This window comes from Hylobates moloch, unplaced genomic scaffold (genome assembly GCF_009828535.3).
Source record: "Hylobates moloch isolate HMO894 unplaced genomic scaffold, HMol_V3 SCAFFOLD_16, whole genome shotgun sequence".
Classification (NCBI taxonomy): Eukaryota; Metazoa; Chordata; class Mammalia; order Primates; family Hylobatidae; genus Hylobates; species Hylobates moloch.
In genome coordinates, this window is record NW_026652291.1 from 71935907 (window position 1) to 71952837 (window position 16931).

At 39.0% G+C, this 16931-nt stretch overlaps 1 protein-coding gene across 3 annotated transcripts in view; it reads left to right on the plus strand.

Annotated features, from left to right (window-relative positions):
- The window catches only part of PRORP (protein only RNase P catalytic subunit), a 152242-nt gene that overhangs the window by 38255 nt on the left and 97056 nt on the right, over nucleotides 1-16931 (plus strand). For all 3 annotated transcript variants that reach the window (XM_032179475.2, XM_032179474.2, XM_058429601.1), the window contains exon 5: nucleotides 10405-10512. In XM_032179475.2, coding sequence (XP_032035366.1) covers nucleotides 10405-10512 — 108 coding nt within the window. The remainder of the gene's footprint in view (nucleotides 1-10404; nucleotides 10513-16931) is intronic.

A 16931-nucleotide genomic window follows, 5' to 3' on the forward strand; every position in this document is an offset into this window, starting at 1 on the left:
CTATTTATCCTGCCTGCTTTTTGTTCTTCTGTTTCTCCTTTCATGTCTCCTTTTGGGTTAATCCAATTTCTTTTAATTTGTCATTTAATTCATCTATTGGCTTTTATCTATATCTTTTTACTTTTTTTAAACTTTTAAAAAATTTTATCAACTCTGGCCTACAGATCTACATTATTTTTTAAATGTATGATTTGGGCTTTACAATCTGAATCCTTAATTCAGTCTACTTAGAGTTTATATTGAACCATTTCACGTGAAATATAAGAACATTTTAGCAATATAATTCCATTTTCCACTTCCTGGTCTTTGTGCTATTGTTTTATTGTAGCTTAAAACATATATTACATCTGTATATGTTTTAAGCCCCAAAATGTAGTGCTATGATAATTTTTGCTTTAAGTAGTCATATGTCTTTTAAAGAAATTAAAAGAATAAAAAGTATATTCTTTTTTATAAATACCCACATCTTTACCATTTTATTTTTGGTATTTTTTCATTTCTTCCAAGTCTAGGTTTTCATCTGATATTATTTCCCTTCAGCCTGAAGAAATTGCTTTAGCATTTCTTTCTTTCTTTTCTTTTTCTTTTTTCTTTTTTTTTTGTTGCCCAGGTTGGAGTGTAATGGCGCAATCTCGGCTCACTGCAACCTCTGCCTCCCAGGTTCAAGCAATTCTCCTGCCTCAGACTCCCGAGTAGCTGGGATTACAGGCATGTGCCACCACACCCAGCTAATTTTGTATTTTTAGTAGAGACGGGGTTTCTCCATGTTGGTCAGGCTGGTCTTGAACTCCCGACCTCAGGTGATCCACCCACCTTGGCCTCCCAAGGTGCTGGGTTTACAAGCATGAGCCATCGCACCCAGCCTTCTTTCTTTTTTGTAGAGACAGTATCTTGCTGTGTTGCCCAGGCTGGTCTTGAATTCCTGACCTCAAGTGATCCTCCTACCTGGGCCTCTCAAAATGCTGGGATTACAGGCATGAGCCATGGCACTGGCCAGCTTTAGCATTCCTTATGTTGCAGGCTTGCTGGTGATGAATTATCTGTTTTCATTTACCTGAATATATCTTTATTTCACCTTAATTTTTTTTGGCCTCAATTTTTGGAGGATATTTTACTAGATACAGAATTGTGGACTGAAAGCAGTTTTTTGTTGTTGTTATTTTATTTGTCGTCTGTCATCCTTTTAAAGATGTTCTCTGGCCCCATTGTGTCTGATGAGAACTAAACTGTCATTTGTATCATTATTCCTTTTTATGTAATGTATCCTTTTTTTTGACTGCTTTTAAGATTTTTCTATTTTTGATTTCCATCAGTTTTACTATGATATGCCTAGTTATAGTTTTACTTATGGTTTTCTTTGTATTTATTCTGCTTTGAGTTTGCTCTGCTTCTTGGGTAAGTTATGTATTTCACCAACTTTGGGGATGTTTTGGCCATTCAAATACTTTTTATTACTCTGTCCTTTCTATCCTCTCTTTCTAGACTGTAATTACACGTTAATCTGTTTGATATTGTACCACAGGTTACTGAGACCTGATTCATCGTTTTGTTTTCATTAAATTGTATAATTTTTTGTTGCTCTGTCTTTCATGTTCACTGACTGTTTCTTCTGCCATCTCCAATCTGCTGTTAAATCCACCCTATGAATATTTTATTTCACATTTGTGCTTTTTGATTCTATAATGTTCATTTTGTTAATTTTTCTAGTTTACAGTCTCTGTGGAGATTTTCTTTCTTTGCATTAATTATGACTATATTTACTTAAAAATTTTTTTTTTTTTTTGAGATAGAGTTTCACTCTGTTGCCCAGGCTGGAGTACAGTGGTATAATCTTGGCTCACTGCAACCTTTGCCTCCCAGGTTCAGGTGATTCTCCTCCCTCAGCCTCCCAAGTAGCTGGGATTACAGGTGTGCACCGCCACACTTGGCTAATTTTTGTATTTTTAGTAGAGACAGAGTTTCACCATGAAGGCCAGGCTGGTCTCGAACTCCTGACCTCAGGTGAGGCACCTGCCTCAGCCTCCCAAAGTACTGGGATTACAGGCAGAATTCTTGATTGTATTTGCAATAGTTACTTTATAGCTCTTGTCTGCTAACTCAGGCATCTACACTTTGGATTGGTTTCTTTCTTTCTTTTTTTGAGACAGAGTCTCACTCTGTCACCAGGCTGGAGTGCAGTTGCATGATCTCAGCTCACTGCAACCTTCGCCTCCCGGGTTCAAGCGATTCTCCTGCCTCAGCCTCCTGAGTAGCTGAGACTACAGGTGTGTGCCACCATGCCCAGCTAATTTTTATTTTTAAGCTAATTTTTTTATTTTTAGTAGAGACGAGGTTTCACCATGTTGGCCAGGATGGTCTTGATCTCTTGACCTCGTGATCCACCTGCCTCTGCCTCCCAAAGTGCTGGGATTACAGGTGTGAGCCACTGCACCCAGCCAGTTTCATTTTTTTTTTTGGAGATGGAGTTTCTCTCTGTTGCCCAGGCTGGAGTGCAGTGGCGTGATCTTGGCTCACTGCAACCTTCACTTCCCAAAATCAAGCAATTCTCTTGCCTTAGCCTCCTGAGTAGCTGGGATTACAGGCATGCATCACCATGCCTGGACGATTTTTGTATTTTTAGTGGAGTTGAGGCTTCACCATGTTGGCCAGGCTGGTCTTGAACTCCTGACATCAAGTGATCCACCCACCTGAGCCTCCCAAAGTGCTGGGATTACAGGCTTGAGCCACTGTGCCCAGCCCAGATTAGTTTATTTTGAATCCCTTTTTTCTTGACTGTGGATCACATTTTTGTATTTCTTTTTATGTTTATTAATTTTTAATTGTGTATCAGACATTGTGAATGACACATTGCAGAGGCTTTAGAGATTACCTATGTTTGTCTAGAAATTATTGATTTTTTGCTAATTTAGCAGGCTGTTAAACTTCTTTAGACTTAGACTCCAAACTGTCTCCCTTGCAGTGGGTAGCAGCTGAGATCTCTGCTTAGGTCTTTCAAGTCTTTCAGCTGTTGCTTTTTTGCTGGGCTTCTTGGAATCTTCTCCAAGCATGTGCAGATCATGTTTTACCCAAGGATTTGAGGAGATTTATGTGTAAATTTTGTGGTTTTATCCTTTCTAGGATTCCCCGTCATTTTCCAGCCTCTGGTTGCCCCAAACTCTGTCTTCTGTTTCCTCAAACCAGTAAGTTCTGCAGCTTTCTGCTTGATTTCCAGCTGTTCCTGCTGGCCATACTGTCTGGAGATTGCCCTCTGACCTAGACAGATTTTACCTGGTATAATTCTCTTCTTTTGTTTCCTTTATTTTCCCAAATATAGTGGCTTTAAAAAAACACAATAATTGATTACTATTATTATTGTTGTTCTCTCTCATGTTTCTAGGGGTTAATAAGACTCAGCTGATGCTTCTTGCTTGGGTCTCCTATTGTTGTAATCAAATAGGGGCTAGGGGTCATCTTGAAATCCCCCTCAATCTCATCGGTGTGGTGATTGATGCTAGCTGGCTGTTGGCTGGGACTCCGTTGGACTGTCAGATGGAACACTTACATGTAACGTCTACTTGGGCATTCTCAGGATGGCTGGTTTCCAAGAGCAAGCATCCTGACAGTGAGAGCCAGATGAAAGCTGTATTATCTTTTATTTCCTAGCCTCAGAAATCACATAATGTCACTTCTGCCACATCTCATTCATTGAGGCAGTCACAAAGGAGAGCCCATATTCAAGCATAGGGTATTAGACACAACCTTTTGAGAGGGGAGTGTCAACTAATTTTCAGACAGATTTTAAAACTACCAAACCTTTCAAATGTCATGTCCCCTCCAGTTTCTGCCTGCTTTTGCTCATTCTTTGGTACTTTCGAATAGTTGGGTATTTATCTAGAATTTATATTATTATCTAGTAATCCAATACAAACTATTCCATCATTGCCAGAGGTGGAACTCCCTCCCCTCTTTTTTTTCTCCATAGCATTCTCACATTTAATATTATTTACTTATTTACTTGGTTTATTTTGTGCATCCTCCCACTAAGCCCCATTAAGTTGGGGTTTTTTTGTTCTGTTTTGTTTTGTTTGTCCCTTTGGTAAACTGCTAGGCATATAGTAGGTGTTCAGCAAATATTTGTTGAATTAATGATTGGCTGAATCTTTACCTCTCCAAAACAGCCATAAGTAAATAAAAGCCTCTTATTGGCAAAAGAGGACTTATATGTTTTACAGCCTTGTTCTTTCAGCACAGTTGTACTGGTAGAGTGGCATATCTAAGGTTCACTTCTCCTTGGCTTACAGAACAGGACTTAGAGATTTTGACAGTTCATTCTTCTTTTTTCTTTTTTTTTTTTTTATTATACTTTAAGTTCTAGGGTACATGTTCACAACGTGCAGGTTTGTATACATGTGCCATGTTGGTGTGCTGCACCCGTTAACTCGTCATTTACATTACGTATATCTCCTAGTGCTATCCCCCCGCTGCCCGCACGACAGGCCCCAATGTGTGATGTTCCCCTTCCTGTGTCCAAGTGTTCTCGTTGTTCAATTCCCACCTATGAGTGAGAACATGTGGTGTTTGGTTTTCTGTCCTTGCAGTAGTTTGCTCAGAATGCTGGTTTCTAGCTTCATCCATGTCCCTACAAAGGATATGAACTCATCCTTTTTTATGGCTGCATAGGATTCCATGGTGTGTATGTGCCACATTTTCTTAATCCAGTCTATCATTGATGGACATTTGGGTTGGTTCCAAGTCTTTGCTATTGTGAACAGTGCCGCAATAAACATACGTGTGCATGTGTCTTTATAGCAGCATGATTTATAATCCTTTGGGATGGCTGGGTCAAATGGTATTTCTAGTTCGAGATCCCTGAGGAATCGCCACACTGTCTTCCACAATGGTTGAACTAGTTTACAGTCCCACCAACAGTGTAAAAGTGTTCCTATTTCTCCACATCCTCTCCAGCACCTGTTGTTTCCTGACTTTTTAATGGTGGCCATTCTAACTGGTGTGAGATGGTATCTCATTGTGATTTTGATTTGCATTTCTCTGATGGCCAGTGATGATGAGCATTTTTTCATGTGTCTGTTGGCTGCATAAATGTCTTCTTTTGAGAAGTGTCTGTTCATATCCTTCACCCACTTTTTGATGGGGTTGTTTGTTTTTTTCTTGTAAATTTGTTTGAGTTCTTTGTAGATTCTAGATATTAGCCCTTTGTCAGATGAGTAGATTGCAAAAATTCTCTCCCATTCTACAGGTTGCCTGTTCACTCTGATGGTAGAGCTCTTTAGTTTAATGAGATCCCATTTGTCAATTTTGGCTTTTGTTGCCATTGCTTTTGGTGTTTTAGACATGAAGTCCTTGCCCACGCCTATGTCCTGAATGGTATTGCCTAGGTTTTCTTCTAGGGTTTTTATGGTTTTAGGTCTAACATGTAAGTCTTTAAACCATCTTGAATTAATTTTTGTATAAGGTGTAAGGAAGGGATCCAGTTTCAGCTTTCTACATATGGCTAGCCAGTTTTCCCAGCACCATTTATTAAATACGGAATCCTTTCCCCATTTCTTGTTTTCGTCAGGTTTGTCAAAGATCAGATGGTTGTAGATGCGTGGTATTATTTCTGAGGGCTCTGTTCTGTTCCATTGGTCTATATCTCTGTTTTGGTACCAGTACCATGCTGTTTTGGTTACTGTAGCCTTGTAGTATAGTTTGAAGTCAGGTAGCATGATGCCTCCAGCTTTGTTCTTTTGGCTTAGGATTGTCTTGGCAATGCGGGCTCCTTTTTGGTTCCATAAGAACTTTAGTTTTTTCCAATTCTGTGAAGAAAGTCATTGGTAGCTTGATGGGGATGGTGTTGAATCCATAAATTACCTTGGGCAGTATGGCCATTTTCACGATATTGATTCTTCCTATCCATGAGCATGGAATGTTCTTCCATTTGTTTGTGTCCTTTTTTATTTTGTTGAGCAGTGGTTTGTAGTTCTCCTTGAAGAGGTCCTTCACATCCCTTGTAAGTTGGATTCTTAGGTATTTTATTCTCTTAGTAGCAATTGTGAATGGGAGTTCACTCATGATTTGGCTCTCTGTTTGTCTGTTATTGGTGTATAAGAATGCTTGTGATTTTTGCACATTGATTTTGTATCCTGAGACTTTGCTGAAGTTGCTTGTCAGCTTAAGGAGATTTTGGGCTGAGACAATGGGGTTTTCTAAATATACAATCATGTCATCTGCAAACAGGGACAATTTGACTTCTTTTCCTAATTGAATACCCTTTATTTCTTTCTCCTGCCTGATTGCCCTGGCCAGAACTTCCAACACTATGTTGAATAGGAGTGGTGAGAGAGGGCATCCCTGTCTTGTGCCAGTTTTCAAAGGGAATGCTTCCAGTTTTTGCCCATTCAATATGATATTGGCTGTGGGTTTGTCATAAATAGCTCTTATTATTTTGAGATATGTCCCATCAATACCTAATTTATTGAGAGTTTTTAGCATGAAGGGCTGTTGAATTTTGTCAAAGGCCTTTTCTGCATCTGTTGAGATAATCATGTGGTTTTGTCTTTGGTTCTGTTTATATGCTGGATTACATTTATTGATTTGCGTATGTTGAACCAGCCTTGCATCCCAGGGATGAAGCCCACTTGATCATGGTGGATAAGCTTTTTGATGTGCTGCTGGATTCGGTTTGCCAGTATTTTATTAGGGATTTTTGCTTTCATGTTCATCAGGGATATTGGTCTAAAATTCTCTTTTTTTGTTGTGTCTCTGTCAGACTTTGGTATCAGGGTGATGTTGGCCTCATAAAATGAGTTATGGAGGATTCCCTCTTCTTCTATTAATTGGGATAGTTTCAGAAGAAATGGTACCAGCTCCTCCTTGTACCTCTGGTAGAATTCGGCTGTGAATCCATCTGGTCCTGGACTTTTTTTGGTTTGTAAGCTATTAATTATTGCCTCAATTTCAGAGCCTGTTATTGGTCTATTCAGACTTCTTCCTGGTTTAGTCTTGAGAGGGTGTATGTGTCCAGGAATTTATCCATGTCTTCTAGATTTTCTAGTTTATTTGCATAGAGATGTTTATAGTATTCTCTGATGGTCGGTGGTGATATCCTTATAATTTTTATTGTGTCTATTGATTCTTCCTCTTTTTTATCTTTCTACGGCTATCAATTTTGTTGACTTTCTGCAGTGGCGCAATCTCGGCTCACTGCAAGCTCCGCCTCCCGGGTTCACGCCATTCTCCTGCCTCAGCCTCCGAGTAGCTGGGACTACAGGCGCCCGCCACCACGCCCGGCTAATTTTTTGTATTTTTAGTAGAGACGGGGTTTCACTGTGGTCTTGATCTCCTGACCTCGTGATCCGCCCGCCTCGGCCTCCCAAAGTGCTGGGATTACAAGCGTGAGCCACAGCGCCCGGCCTCATTGATTTTTTTGAACGGTTTTTTGTGTCTCTATCTCCTTCAGTTCTGCTCTGATCTTAGTTATTTCTTGCCTTCTGCTAGCTTTTGGATGTGTTTGCTCTTGCTTCTCTAGTTCTTTAAATTGTGATGTTAGGGTGTCAATTTTAGATCTTTCCTGCTTTCTCTTGTGGGCATTTAGTGCTATAAATTTCCCTCTACACACTGCTTTGAATGTGTCCCAGAGATTCTGGTATGTTGTGTCTTTGTTCTCATTGGTTTCAAAGTACATCTTTATTTCTGCCTTCATTTTGTTATGTACCCAGTAGTCATTCAGGAGCAGGTTGTTCAGTTTCCATGTAGTTGAGCGGTTTTGAGTGAGTTTCTTAATCCTGAGTTCTAGTTTGATTGCACTGTGGTCTGAGAGACAGTTTGTTATAATTTCTGTTCTTTTACATTTGCTGAGGAGTGCTTTACTTCCAACTATGTGGTCAATTTTGGAATAAGTGTGATGTGGTGCTGAGAAGAATGTAAACTCTGTTGATTTGGGGTGGAGAGTTCTGTATATGTTTATTAGGTCTGCTTGGTGCAGAGCTAAGTTCAATGCCTGGATATCCTTGTTAACTTTCTGTCTCATTGATCTGTGTAATGTTGACAGTGGGGTGTTAAAGTCTCCCATTATTATTGTGTGGGTGTCTAAGTCTCTTTGTAAGTCTCTAAGGACTTGCTTTATGAATCTGGGTGCTCCTGTATTGGGTGCATATATATTTAGGATAGTTAGCTCTTCTTGTTGAATTGATCCCTTTACTTACCATTATGTAATGGCCTTCTTCGTCTCTTTTGATCTTTGTTGGTTTAACATCGGTTTTATCAGAGACTAGGATTGCAATGTCTACCTTTTTTTGTTTTCCATTTGCTTGGTAGATCTTCCTCCATCCCTTTATTTTGAGTCTATGTGTGTCTCTGCACATGAGATGGGTCTCCTGAATACAGCACACTGATGGGTCTTGACTCTTTATCCAGTTTGCCAGACTGTGTCTTTTAATTGGAGCATTTAGCCCATTTACATTTAAGGTTAATATTGTCATGTGTGAATTTGATCCTGTCATTGTGATGTTAGCTGGTTATTTTGCTCATTAGTTGATGCATTTTCTTCCTAGCATTGACGGTCTTTACGTTTTGGCATGTTTTTGCAGTGGCTGGTACTGGTTGTTCCTTTCCATGTTTAGTGCTTCCTTCAGAAGCTCTTTTAGGGCAGGCCTGGTGGTGACAAAATCTCTCAGCATTTGCTTGTCTGTAAAGGATTTTATTTCTCCTTCACTTATGAAGCTTAGTTTGGCTGGATAGGAAATTCTGGGTTGAGAATTCTTTTCTTTAACAATGTTGAATATTGGCCCCCACTCTCTTCTGGCTTGTAGAGTTTTTGCTGAAAGATCCACTGTTTGTCTGATGGGCTTCCCTTTGTGGGTAACCTGACCTTTCTCTCTAGCTACCCTTAATATTTTTTCCTTCATTTCAACTTTGGTGAATCTGACAATTATGTGTCTTGGAGTTGCTCTTCTTGAGGAGCATCTTTGTGGCGTTCTCTGTATTTCCTGAATTTGAATGTTGGCCTGCCTTGCTAGGTTGGGGAAGTTCTCTTGGATAATATCCTGCAGAGTGTTTTCCAACTTGGTTCCGTTCTCCCTGTCACTTTCAGGTACACCAATCAGACGTAGATTTGGTCATTTCACATAGTCCCATATTTCTTGGAGGCTTTGTTCGTTTCTTTTTCCTCTTTTTTCTCTAAACTTCTCTTCTTGCTTCATTTCATTCATTTCATCTTCCATCACTGATACCCTTTCTTCCAGTTGATTGAATCGGTTACTAAAGCTTGTGCATTCATCACGTAGTTCTCGTGCTATGGTTTTCAGCTCCATCAGGTCCTTTAAGGACTTCTCTACACTGATTATTCTAGTTAGCCATTCGCCTAATCTTTTTTTCAAGGTTTTTAGCTTCTTTGCAATGGGTTCGAACTTCCTTCTTTAGCTTGGAGAAGTTTGATCATCTGAAGGCTTCTTCTCTCAACTCGTCAAAGTCATTGTCAAAGCTTTGTTCCATTGCTGGCGAGGAGCTGCGTTCCTTTGGAGGGGGAGAGGTGCTCTGATTTTTAGAATTTTCAGCTTTTCTGCTCTGTTTTTTCCCCATCGTTATGGTTTTATCTACCTTTGGTCTTTGATGATAGTGATGTACAGATGGGGTTTTGGTGTGGATGTCCTTTCTGTTTATTAATTTTCCTTTTAACAGTCAGGACCCTCAGCTGCAGGTCTGTGCTGGAGGTCCACTCCAGACCCTGTTTGCCTGGGTATCAGCAGCAGAGGCTGCAGAACAGCGAATATTGATGAATAGCCAATGTTGCTGCCTGATTGTTCCTCTGGAAGCTTCGTCTCAGAGGGGTACCCGGCCATGTGAGGCGTCAGTCTGCCCCTACTGGGGGGTGCCTTCCAGTTAGGCTACTCGGGCATCAGGGACCCACTTGAGGAGGCAGTCTGTCCGTTCTCAGATCTCAAACTCCGTGCTGGGAGAACCACTACTCTCTTCAAAGCTCAGTTGGAAGTGCAGAAATCACGGGTCTTCTGCATCGCTCATGCTGGGAGCTGTGGACTGGAGCTGTTCCTATTTGGCCGTCTTGGAACCGCCAGTTCATTCTTTTCATAACTATCATGTGGGTTAATTTAGAAGTCTAGATAGGCCAGCTGCAGATCAAATGAAATTACATATGAAAGTGCTTTGTGAAGTATAAAGCACTATGAGATTATAAAGTGTATTGGATAATTGTATGCAGTTGCATCCATTAGACTGGCTTTTTCAGATTTCATTTTTAGAATATCTGTGTGTGTGTGTGTGTGTGTGTGTGTGTGTGTGTGTGTGTGTGTATTTTTAAGGGATAAATATTTTGAATTATCAAAACAATAATAAAGGTCACTGCAGTGTGTTTATAATAAAGTCCTTACTGTGTTCTTATTAATGTTTTGTCTGACTTTTCTTTATTAGGAGCTTAAGAGATTTGAGAACTTCATAAAATCTTGTCCTCCTTTTGATATTGTCATTGATGGTCTCAATGTTGCCAAAATGTTTCCTAAAGCTCGTGAATCTCAATTTGTAAGTATAAGTTTTACTTTGTTATTCCACATCTCTAGAAATATTTATTGTACCCATTTATGACCTTCTTGGGGCTCTTAGCTCCTCAGTTTTTCTTCCTCTAAAACTAAGGTCTTCAGGGTGCCACAGTGACCAACTGCATGCTCCCCTAAGATTTACTATTTTCCTTTTTTTTGAGACGGAGTCTTGCTCTGTCGCCCAGGCTGGAGTGCAGTGGCACAATCTTGGCTCACTGCAAGCTCCGCCTCCTGGGTTCATGCCATTCTCCTGCCTCAGCCTCTCCGAGTAGCTGGGACTACAGGTGCCTGCCACCACTCCCGGCTAATTTTTGTATTTTTAGTAGAGACAGGGTTTCACCGTGGTCTCGATCTCCTGACCTCGTGATCCACCTGCCTCGGCCTCCCAAAGTGCTGGGATTACAAGCGTGAGCCACCGCGCCTGGCCGAGATTTACTATTTTCATCACTAATAAGTCGCTCTTCAAGGCTGGGAGAAAGCGATTAAAAGTGAGGAATTAAAAGAAAGATTGCAATACAGGGCCAGATTTTCCTGTTTCGTGTAACCTTTAGCTAACTTTCTCCTGGGTCTCTGCTTTTTCTTTGGGGTCACTCTGTCATTTCCCTGTGGGTCATATCCTTATATTTGAAAATTGTCAATATACAATATCAAGAGATATTAATCACTCATTACTCACATTTGTTTTTTCCAAACATAGTATGTTCATAAATTAACCTAAGCAGTTTTTTTCTATATGGTAGCCATTTGTCAATTTATAAATGCCCTACGAGTTTCTAATAAGAATATCATTTTTCATGGCTGCAATTAATAGTTAATCTCTATTTTGTAGATTAAAAAATTGAGGCTAATTTTGTATAGTAAATCTATAGAAAACAGTCATAACATCAAAATTAGATTGTAGAGAGCTCCTGGGTTTCAGACTTGTGGCTCTTATCATTGGCAATCTATAGCCGTTCAACTGTAATTAAACTATGTCTTAAAAATTGCTGCCACTGGCCAGGCACAGTGGCTCACGCCTGTAATTCCAGCACTTTGGGAGGCCAAGGTGGGTGGATCACCTGAGGTCAGGTGTTTAAGACCAGCCTAGCTAACATGGTGAAACCCTGTCTCTACTAAAAATACAAAAATTAGTTGGGCGTAGTGGCATGTGCCTGTAATCCCAGCTGCTCGGGAGGCAGAGGCAGGAGAATTGCTTGAACCTGGGAGGTGGAGGTTGCGGTGAGCCGAGATCGTGCCATTGCTCTCCAGCCTGGGCAACAAGAGCAAAACTCTGTCTCAAAAAAAAAAAAATAAAGTAATGATAAAAGGAGTAGTAAAATACATATGTATTATTTTTATATTTGAAATTGAAGCATATATAAAATTGAGGAACCCTAATCAGAAGAATAGAGAAATTTGCTAGACAGTAAAAAACAAAACTAAACTAAAAAACATTAACACTGTTAAAAGACAACAAACTGCAAAATGTAGGCCAAGCATGGTGGGTCACGCCTGCAATCCCAGCACTTTGGGAGGCCGAGGCGGGCAGATTGCCTGAGGTCAGGAGTTCGAGACCAGCCTGGCTAACATGGTGAAACCCCATCTCTACTAAAAATACAGAAAAATTAGCTGGGTATGATGGTGCCCACCTGTAGTCCCAGCTACTTGGGAGGCTGAGGCAGGAGAATCGCTTGAACCCGGAAGGCAGTGGTTTCAGTGAGCTGAGATCATGTCACTGCACTCTAGCCTGGGCAACAGAACAAGACTCCATCTCAAAAAATAAAAAGTAAATAAAATGTTTACAATATGTTGCATAGAGCAAATTTCCTCACTGTATCACGACTCTTATAAGCCTATAAGAAAGAGATGAACCGACCGGGCACGGTGGCTCACGCCTGTAATCCCTGCACTTTGGGAGGCCAAGGCGGGTGGATCACCTGAGGTCAGGAGTTGAAGACCAGCCTGGCCAACATGTTGAAACCCCATCTCTACTAAAAATGCAAAAATTAGCCGGGTGTGGTGGCAGGTGCCTGTAATCCCAGCTACTTGGGAGGCTGAGTCAAGAGAATTGCTTGAACCTGGGAGGTGGAGGTTGCAGTGAGCTGAGATCTTGCCATTGCACTCCAGCCTGGGCGACAGAGTGAGACTCCATCTCAAAAACAAAAAAGAAAAAGATGAACCATGCAGTGGAACAGTGGTTTAATTTTACTCATGTTTGTAGATACACAGATTAAAATACTTATCTTCCAGATTGGTAAATCTTTAAAAGTTGGTAATATTCAGTGTTTAGAATAGTTTGAAGAGGTAGGAAGGATGATATCAGTGTGATATTTTTGGTGGATGATTTGTTTATAACTTTCATTATCTAAAATATTGAAATTCTACTTTTAGGAACTGACATAGTAACACTAGTACATAAAGAAATGTATTCAAATGTGTTCATTATTGCATTATTGGTAAGCAGAAAAATCTAAACTACCTAAATATCTATCAATCTAAAGCCTGATACATATTTAAATGTTCATTTTTGTGAATAAGGTAAACCAATATGTGCTGCTGTGGAACAGTTGTCAGAATATAAGTGTAAGAAGCAAAATGAAAAACAACATGTTTAGAATTGCTATACTTATATTAAAAACAAAGCAAAAAATTACCCATCTATAGATAAATGCTTGTTAGATAAGTTTGTATGTGTATGCCCAAAAAATTTCTAGAAGCTTAACACATACATACACACACACACACATGCACACACACACAGAATTTAACAGTATAGTTACCTTTGGGAGTTGGGGATAGAATACTGTATAAGAGAATTGAGAGGATTTCTGGTTTTTGTTTACGTTTTTTGAATTTTCTTTTACCATGAGTATATATTACTTTAAAATTTTAAAAATATCAGGAAAGGAAAAAAGTTAAAAAGCATTCTTGGTAAATATTTTTAAATAATTTTATAATACTCTGTGTCTTATGGATGTACAATAATTTTTAAATCGTTTACCTATTGTTAGACAAATGAGGCTTTCCATTTTTCACTACAATAGGTAATACTTGGAAGACAGCCTCTGTGCATGTTTCATAGGATGTCTTTGGAATAGATTTTGAGAAACCGGACTCTAGTCAAAGGGTATATATATTTTTAAAGATCGCACTATATATTGCCAAATTGCTTTCCAAAATGATTGTAGTAATTTATACTACCACCAAAAGTGTATAATGGTGCCTAAATATAACACATTTCTTTAAGGTTACTTATTACATGGTTGTTTCAGCCACTCACCTATGCCATGAGTCCACTAAGTGAAAAGGGCTGGATGGTTTTTTCCCCATTTTTTAGGTCAAACAGATTTTTTTAAATTGTGGGACAAACTTTAATGAAATAGTTCCAGAAAGGGAATATTCGTCATTGTCTTTTCTGTCTTCCTTATCTTTCTCTTAATACAATTACCTATAAGTGTACATAAAGGAAAAATTAGGAATTCGAAGTTCGATAAGTTTTAAGTTTTTTCCATCTTTGAAGAGATTTCCAGATTTTTTGTCTGTGGAGTGATGTACATATTATTTATGCTCTTCCTATAAACTCTCTGCATTATACATTACACATTTTTCTCGGTCCTTTTACATTAATGGTTGATTATATATCTAGTATTCCCTGTAAGTTCATTAATGAGGAAATAACTTTTTTGCATTCATTGTTTAAGGAGTAGCACCATTATCACATATCTTGATCGCAGAGCCTATAGTTTAAGGGTGACAGAGATTAAGGAACTAAAAAAAGAAAGTTCGAGTTGTAAATGTATTTTATTTTCTCAATTTTCAGATGAATCTTTTTTATATTTTAATTTTTCTGAAGTCTATGTTATAATTGATGTCAGTAGAAACTTTCCAGCCACCATGTAGAGATATTTATTGGTGACTATCATTGCCTGGGTGTGTACAAAATTAGCTATACATATCATATGTCTATTCATCTGTTTGCCACCTCAGTTGAATTAGTTATATTCGTAGCTCCACATACTGTTACACTGTTTAATTTTAACCTAAATCTTTTTTAAAAAACTTTTATTTTAAGCTTGGGGGTATGTGGGAAGGTTTGTTATATACATAAACATTTGTCAAGGGGGTTTGTTATACATATTATTTCATCACCCAGGTATTAAGCCCAGTACTCAATAGTTAATCTTTTCTGCTCCTCTCCCTTCTCCCACACTCCCCGCTCAAGTAGACCGCACTGTCTGTTGTTTCTTTATTTGTGTTCATAAGCTTTTATAATTTAGTTCCCACTTATAAGTTAGAACATGTAGTATTTGGATTTCTGTTTCTGTATTAGTTTGCTAAGGATAATAGCCTCCATCTCCATCCATGTTCCTACAAAAGACATGATCTCGTTCTTTTTTTGGCTGCATAGTACTCCATGTTGTATATGTGCCACATTTTCTTTATCCAATCTGTCATTGATGGGCATTTAGGTTGATTCCATGTCTTTGCTATTGTTAATAGTACTGTAGTGAACATTCATGTGCATGTGTTTTTATGGTAGAATGATTTCTACTCGTCTGGGTATATACTCAGTAATGAGATTGCTGGGTTGAATGGTAGTTCTGCTTTTAGCACTTTGAGAAATTGCCATACTGCTTTCCACAATGGTTAAACTCATTTACACTCCCATCAACAGTGTATAAGTGTTCCCTTTTCTCTGCAACCTCACCAGCATGTATTATTTTTTGACTTTTCAATAATAGCCATTCTGACTGGTGTGAAATGGTATCTCATTGTGGTTTTGATTTGCATTTCTGTAATGATCAGTGATATTGAGCTTTTTTTCATATGCTTGTTGGCCACATGTTTGTCTTCTTTTGTGAAGTTTCTGTTCATGTCCTTTGCCCACTTTTTAATGGGGTTGTTTTTCTCTTGTAAATTTGTAATTTTAATCTAAATCTTAACTTTAAATATTTGCCAAAGGTTTCCTGACAATGTAATAAAAGACAGTGGAAGATGATGCTTTTCTGAGACTAAGGTACAGAATTTTAAAGCAAGAAGAGGTTGTTATGACTGATTTTTGCATTTTGAAAAGTTGCCACTGAGCCTGCAAACTTCCACCTGCCAATGCCTTCCCATAGACATTCAAGCAAAGTTAACTAACTTCCAGAATGGCATAATTCAAAGAAAGAAAAAGCAATAATCAGATGTGAAATACAGGTAAACTCCAGAATTTTCAACCTTAGTGTCATGCTGTTGGTCCTAAAAGTGTTATAGGCTGGGTGCGGTGGCTCACGCTTGTAATCCCAGCACTTTGGGAGGCCGAGGCGGGCGCATCACGAGGTCAGGAGATCGAGACCACGGTGAAACCCCGTCTCTACCAAAAATACAAAAAATTAGCCGGGCGTGGTGGCGGGCGCCTGTAGTCCCAGCTACTCAGAGAGGCTGAGGCAGGAGAATGGCGTGAACCCGGGAGGCGGAGCTTGCAGTGAGCCGAGATCGCGCCACTGCACTCCAGCCTGGGCGGCAGAGCGAGACTCCGCCTCAAAAAAAAAAAAAAAAAAAAAAAAAAAGTGTTATAAAAGTGAAGATGAATAGCACAGGCTCTAAGGAGAGTGGTGTGTAATATGTCACCATGAGGATGTATAGAACTATTATGGCCAAAAGTGATTTAGAACAGAACAGCCTTCAACTCAGATATGAAAGTGTATACTTACATGTTAATTGTGATTCCAAAACAAGATTATGGTATGGAACTATATGGATTAATATACGATTTTGTTGGTTACTGAAATAGTATACTTTTTTGTTTTTTTTTTTTGCTTAAAAGTTATTTATTCCTAAATCGGTGTTTCATCTTACAGTTTCTGGCATCTTAATAATGAGGAAGTATGATTACAAGATGTGCTAAGTGGAACTGGGGACTATAAAGTCCCTGGGCTCAAGACACCCCCCCAACCTCAGCCTCCTGAGTAGCTGGGACTACAGACACATGCCACCACGTCCAGCTAATTTTTTTTTTTTTTTTTTTTTTTTGTGGAGACGGGGTTTTGTCATGTTGCCCAGGCTGGTCTTGAACTCCTGGGCTTAAGTGATCTGCCTGCTGTGGCCTCCGAAAGTGTTGGGATTACAGGTATAAACCACCATGCCAGCTAGATTTTGCTTTTGGCACAATTGGAGACTTGGCCAAGTCATGTCTCAATTCTTTAATGGTTGTATTTTTTTTTCTTTTTTTATTGAGAAATATAATATTTATATATCATAATATTCACCCTTTTAAAGTGTAAAATTCAGTGGTTTTTACTGTATTCACAAAGTTTTACAATCATCACTACTATCCAATTCCAGCACATTTTCATTTTTTTTTTTTTTTAATAAAACAAAGTCATTTTGACCTTCCTATTTTTTTTTCTTTTGATTTATTTATTTATTTATTTATTTATT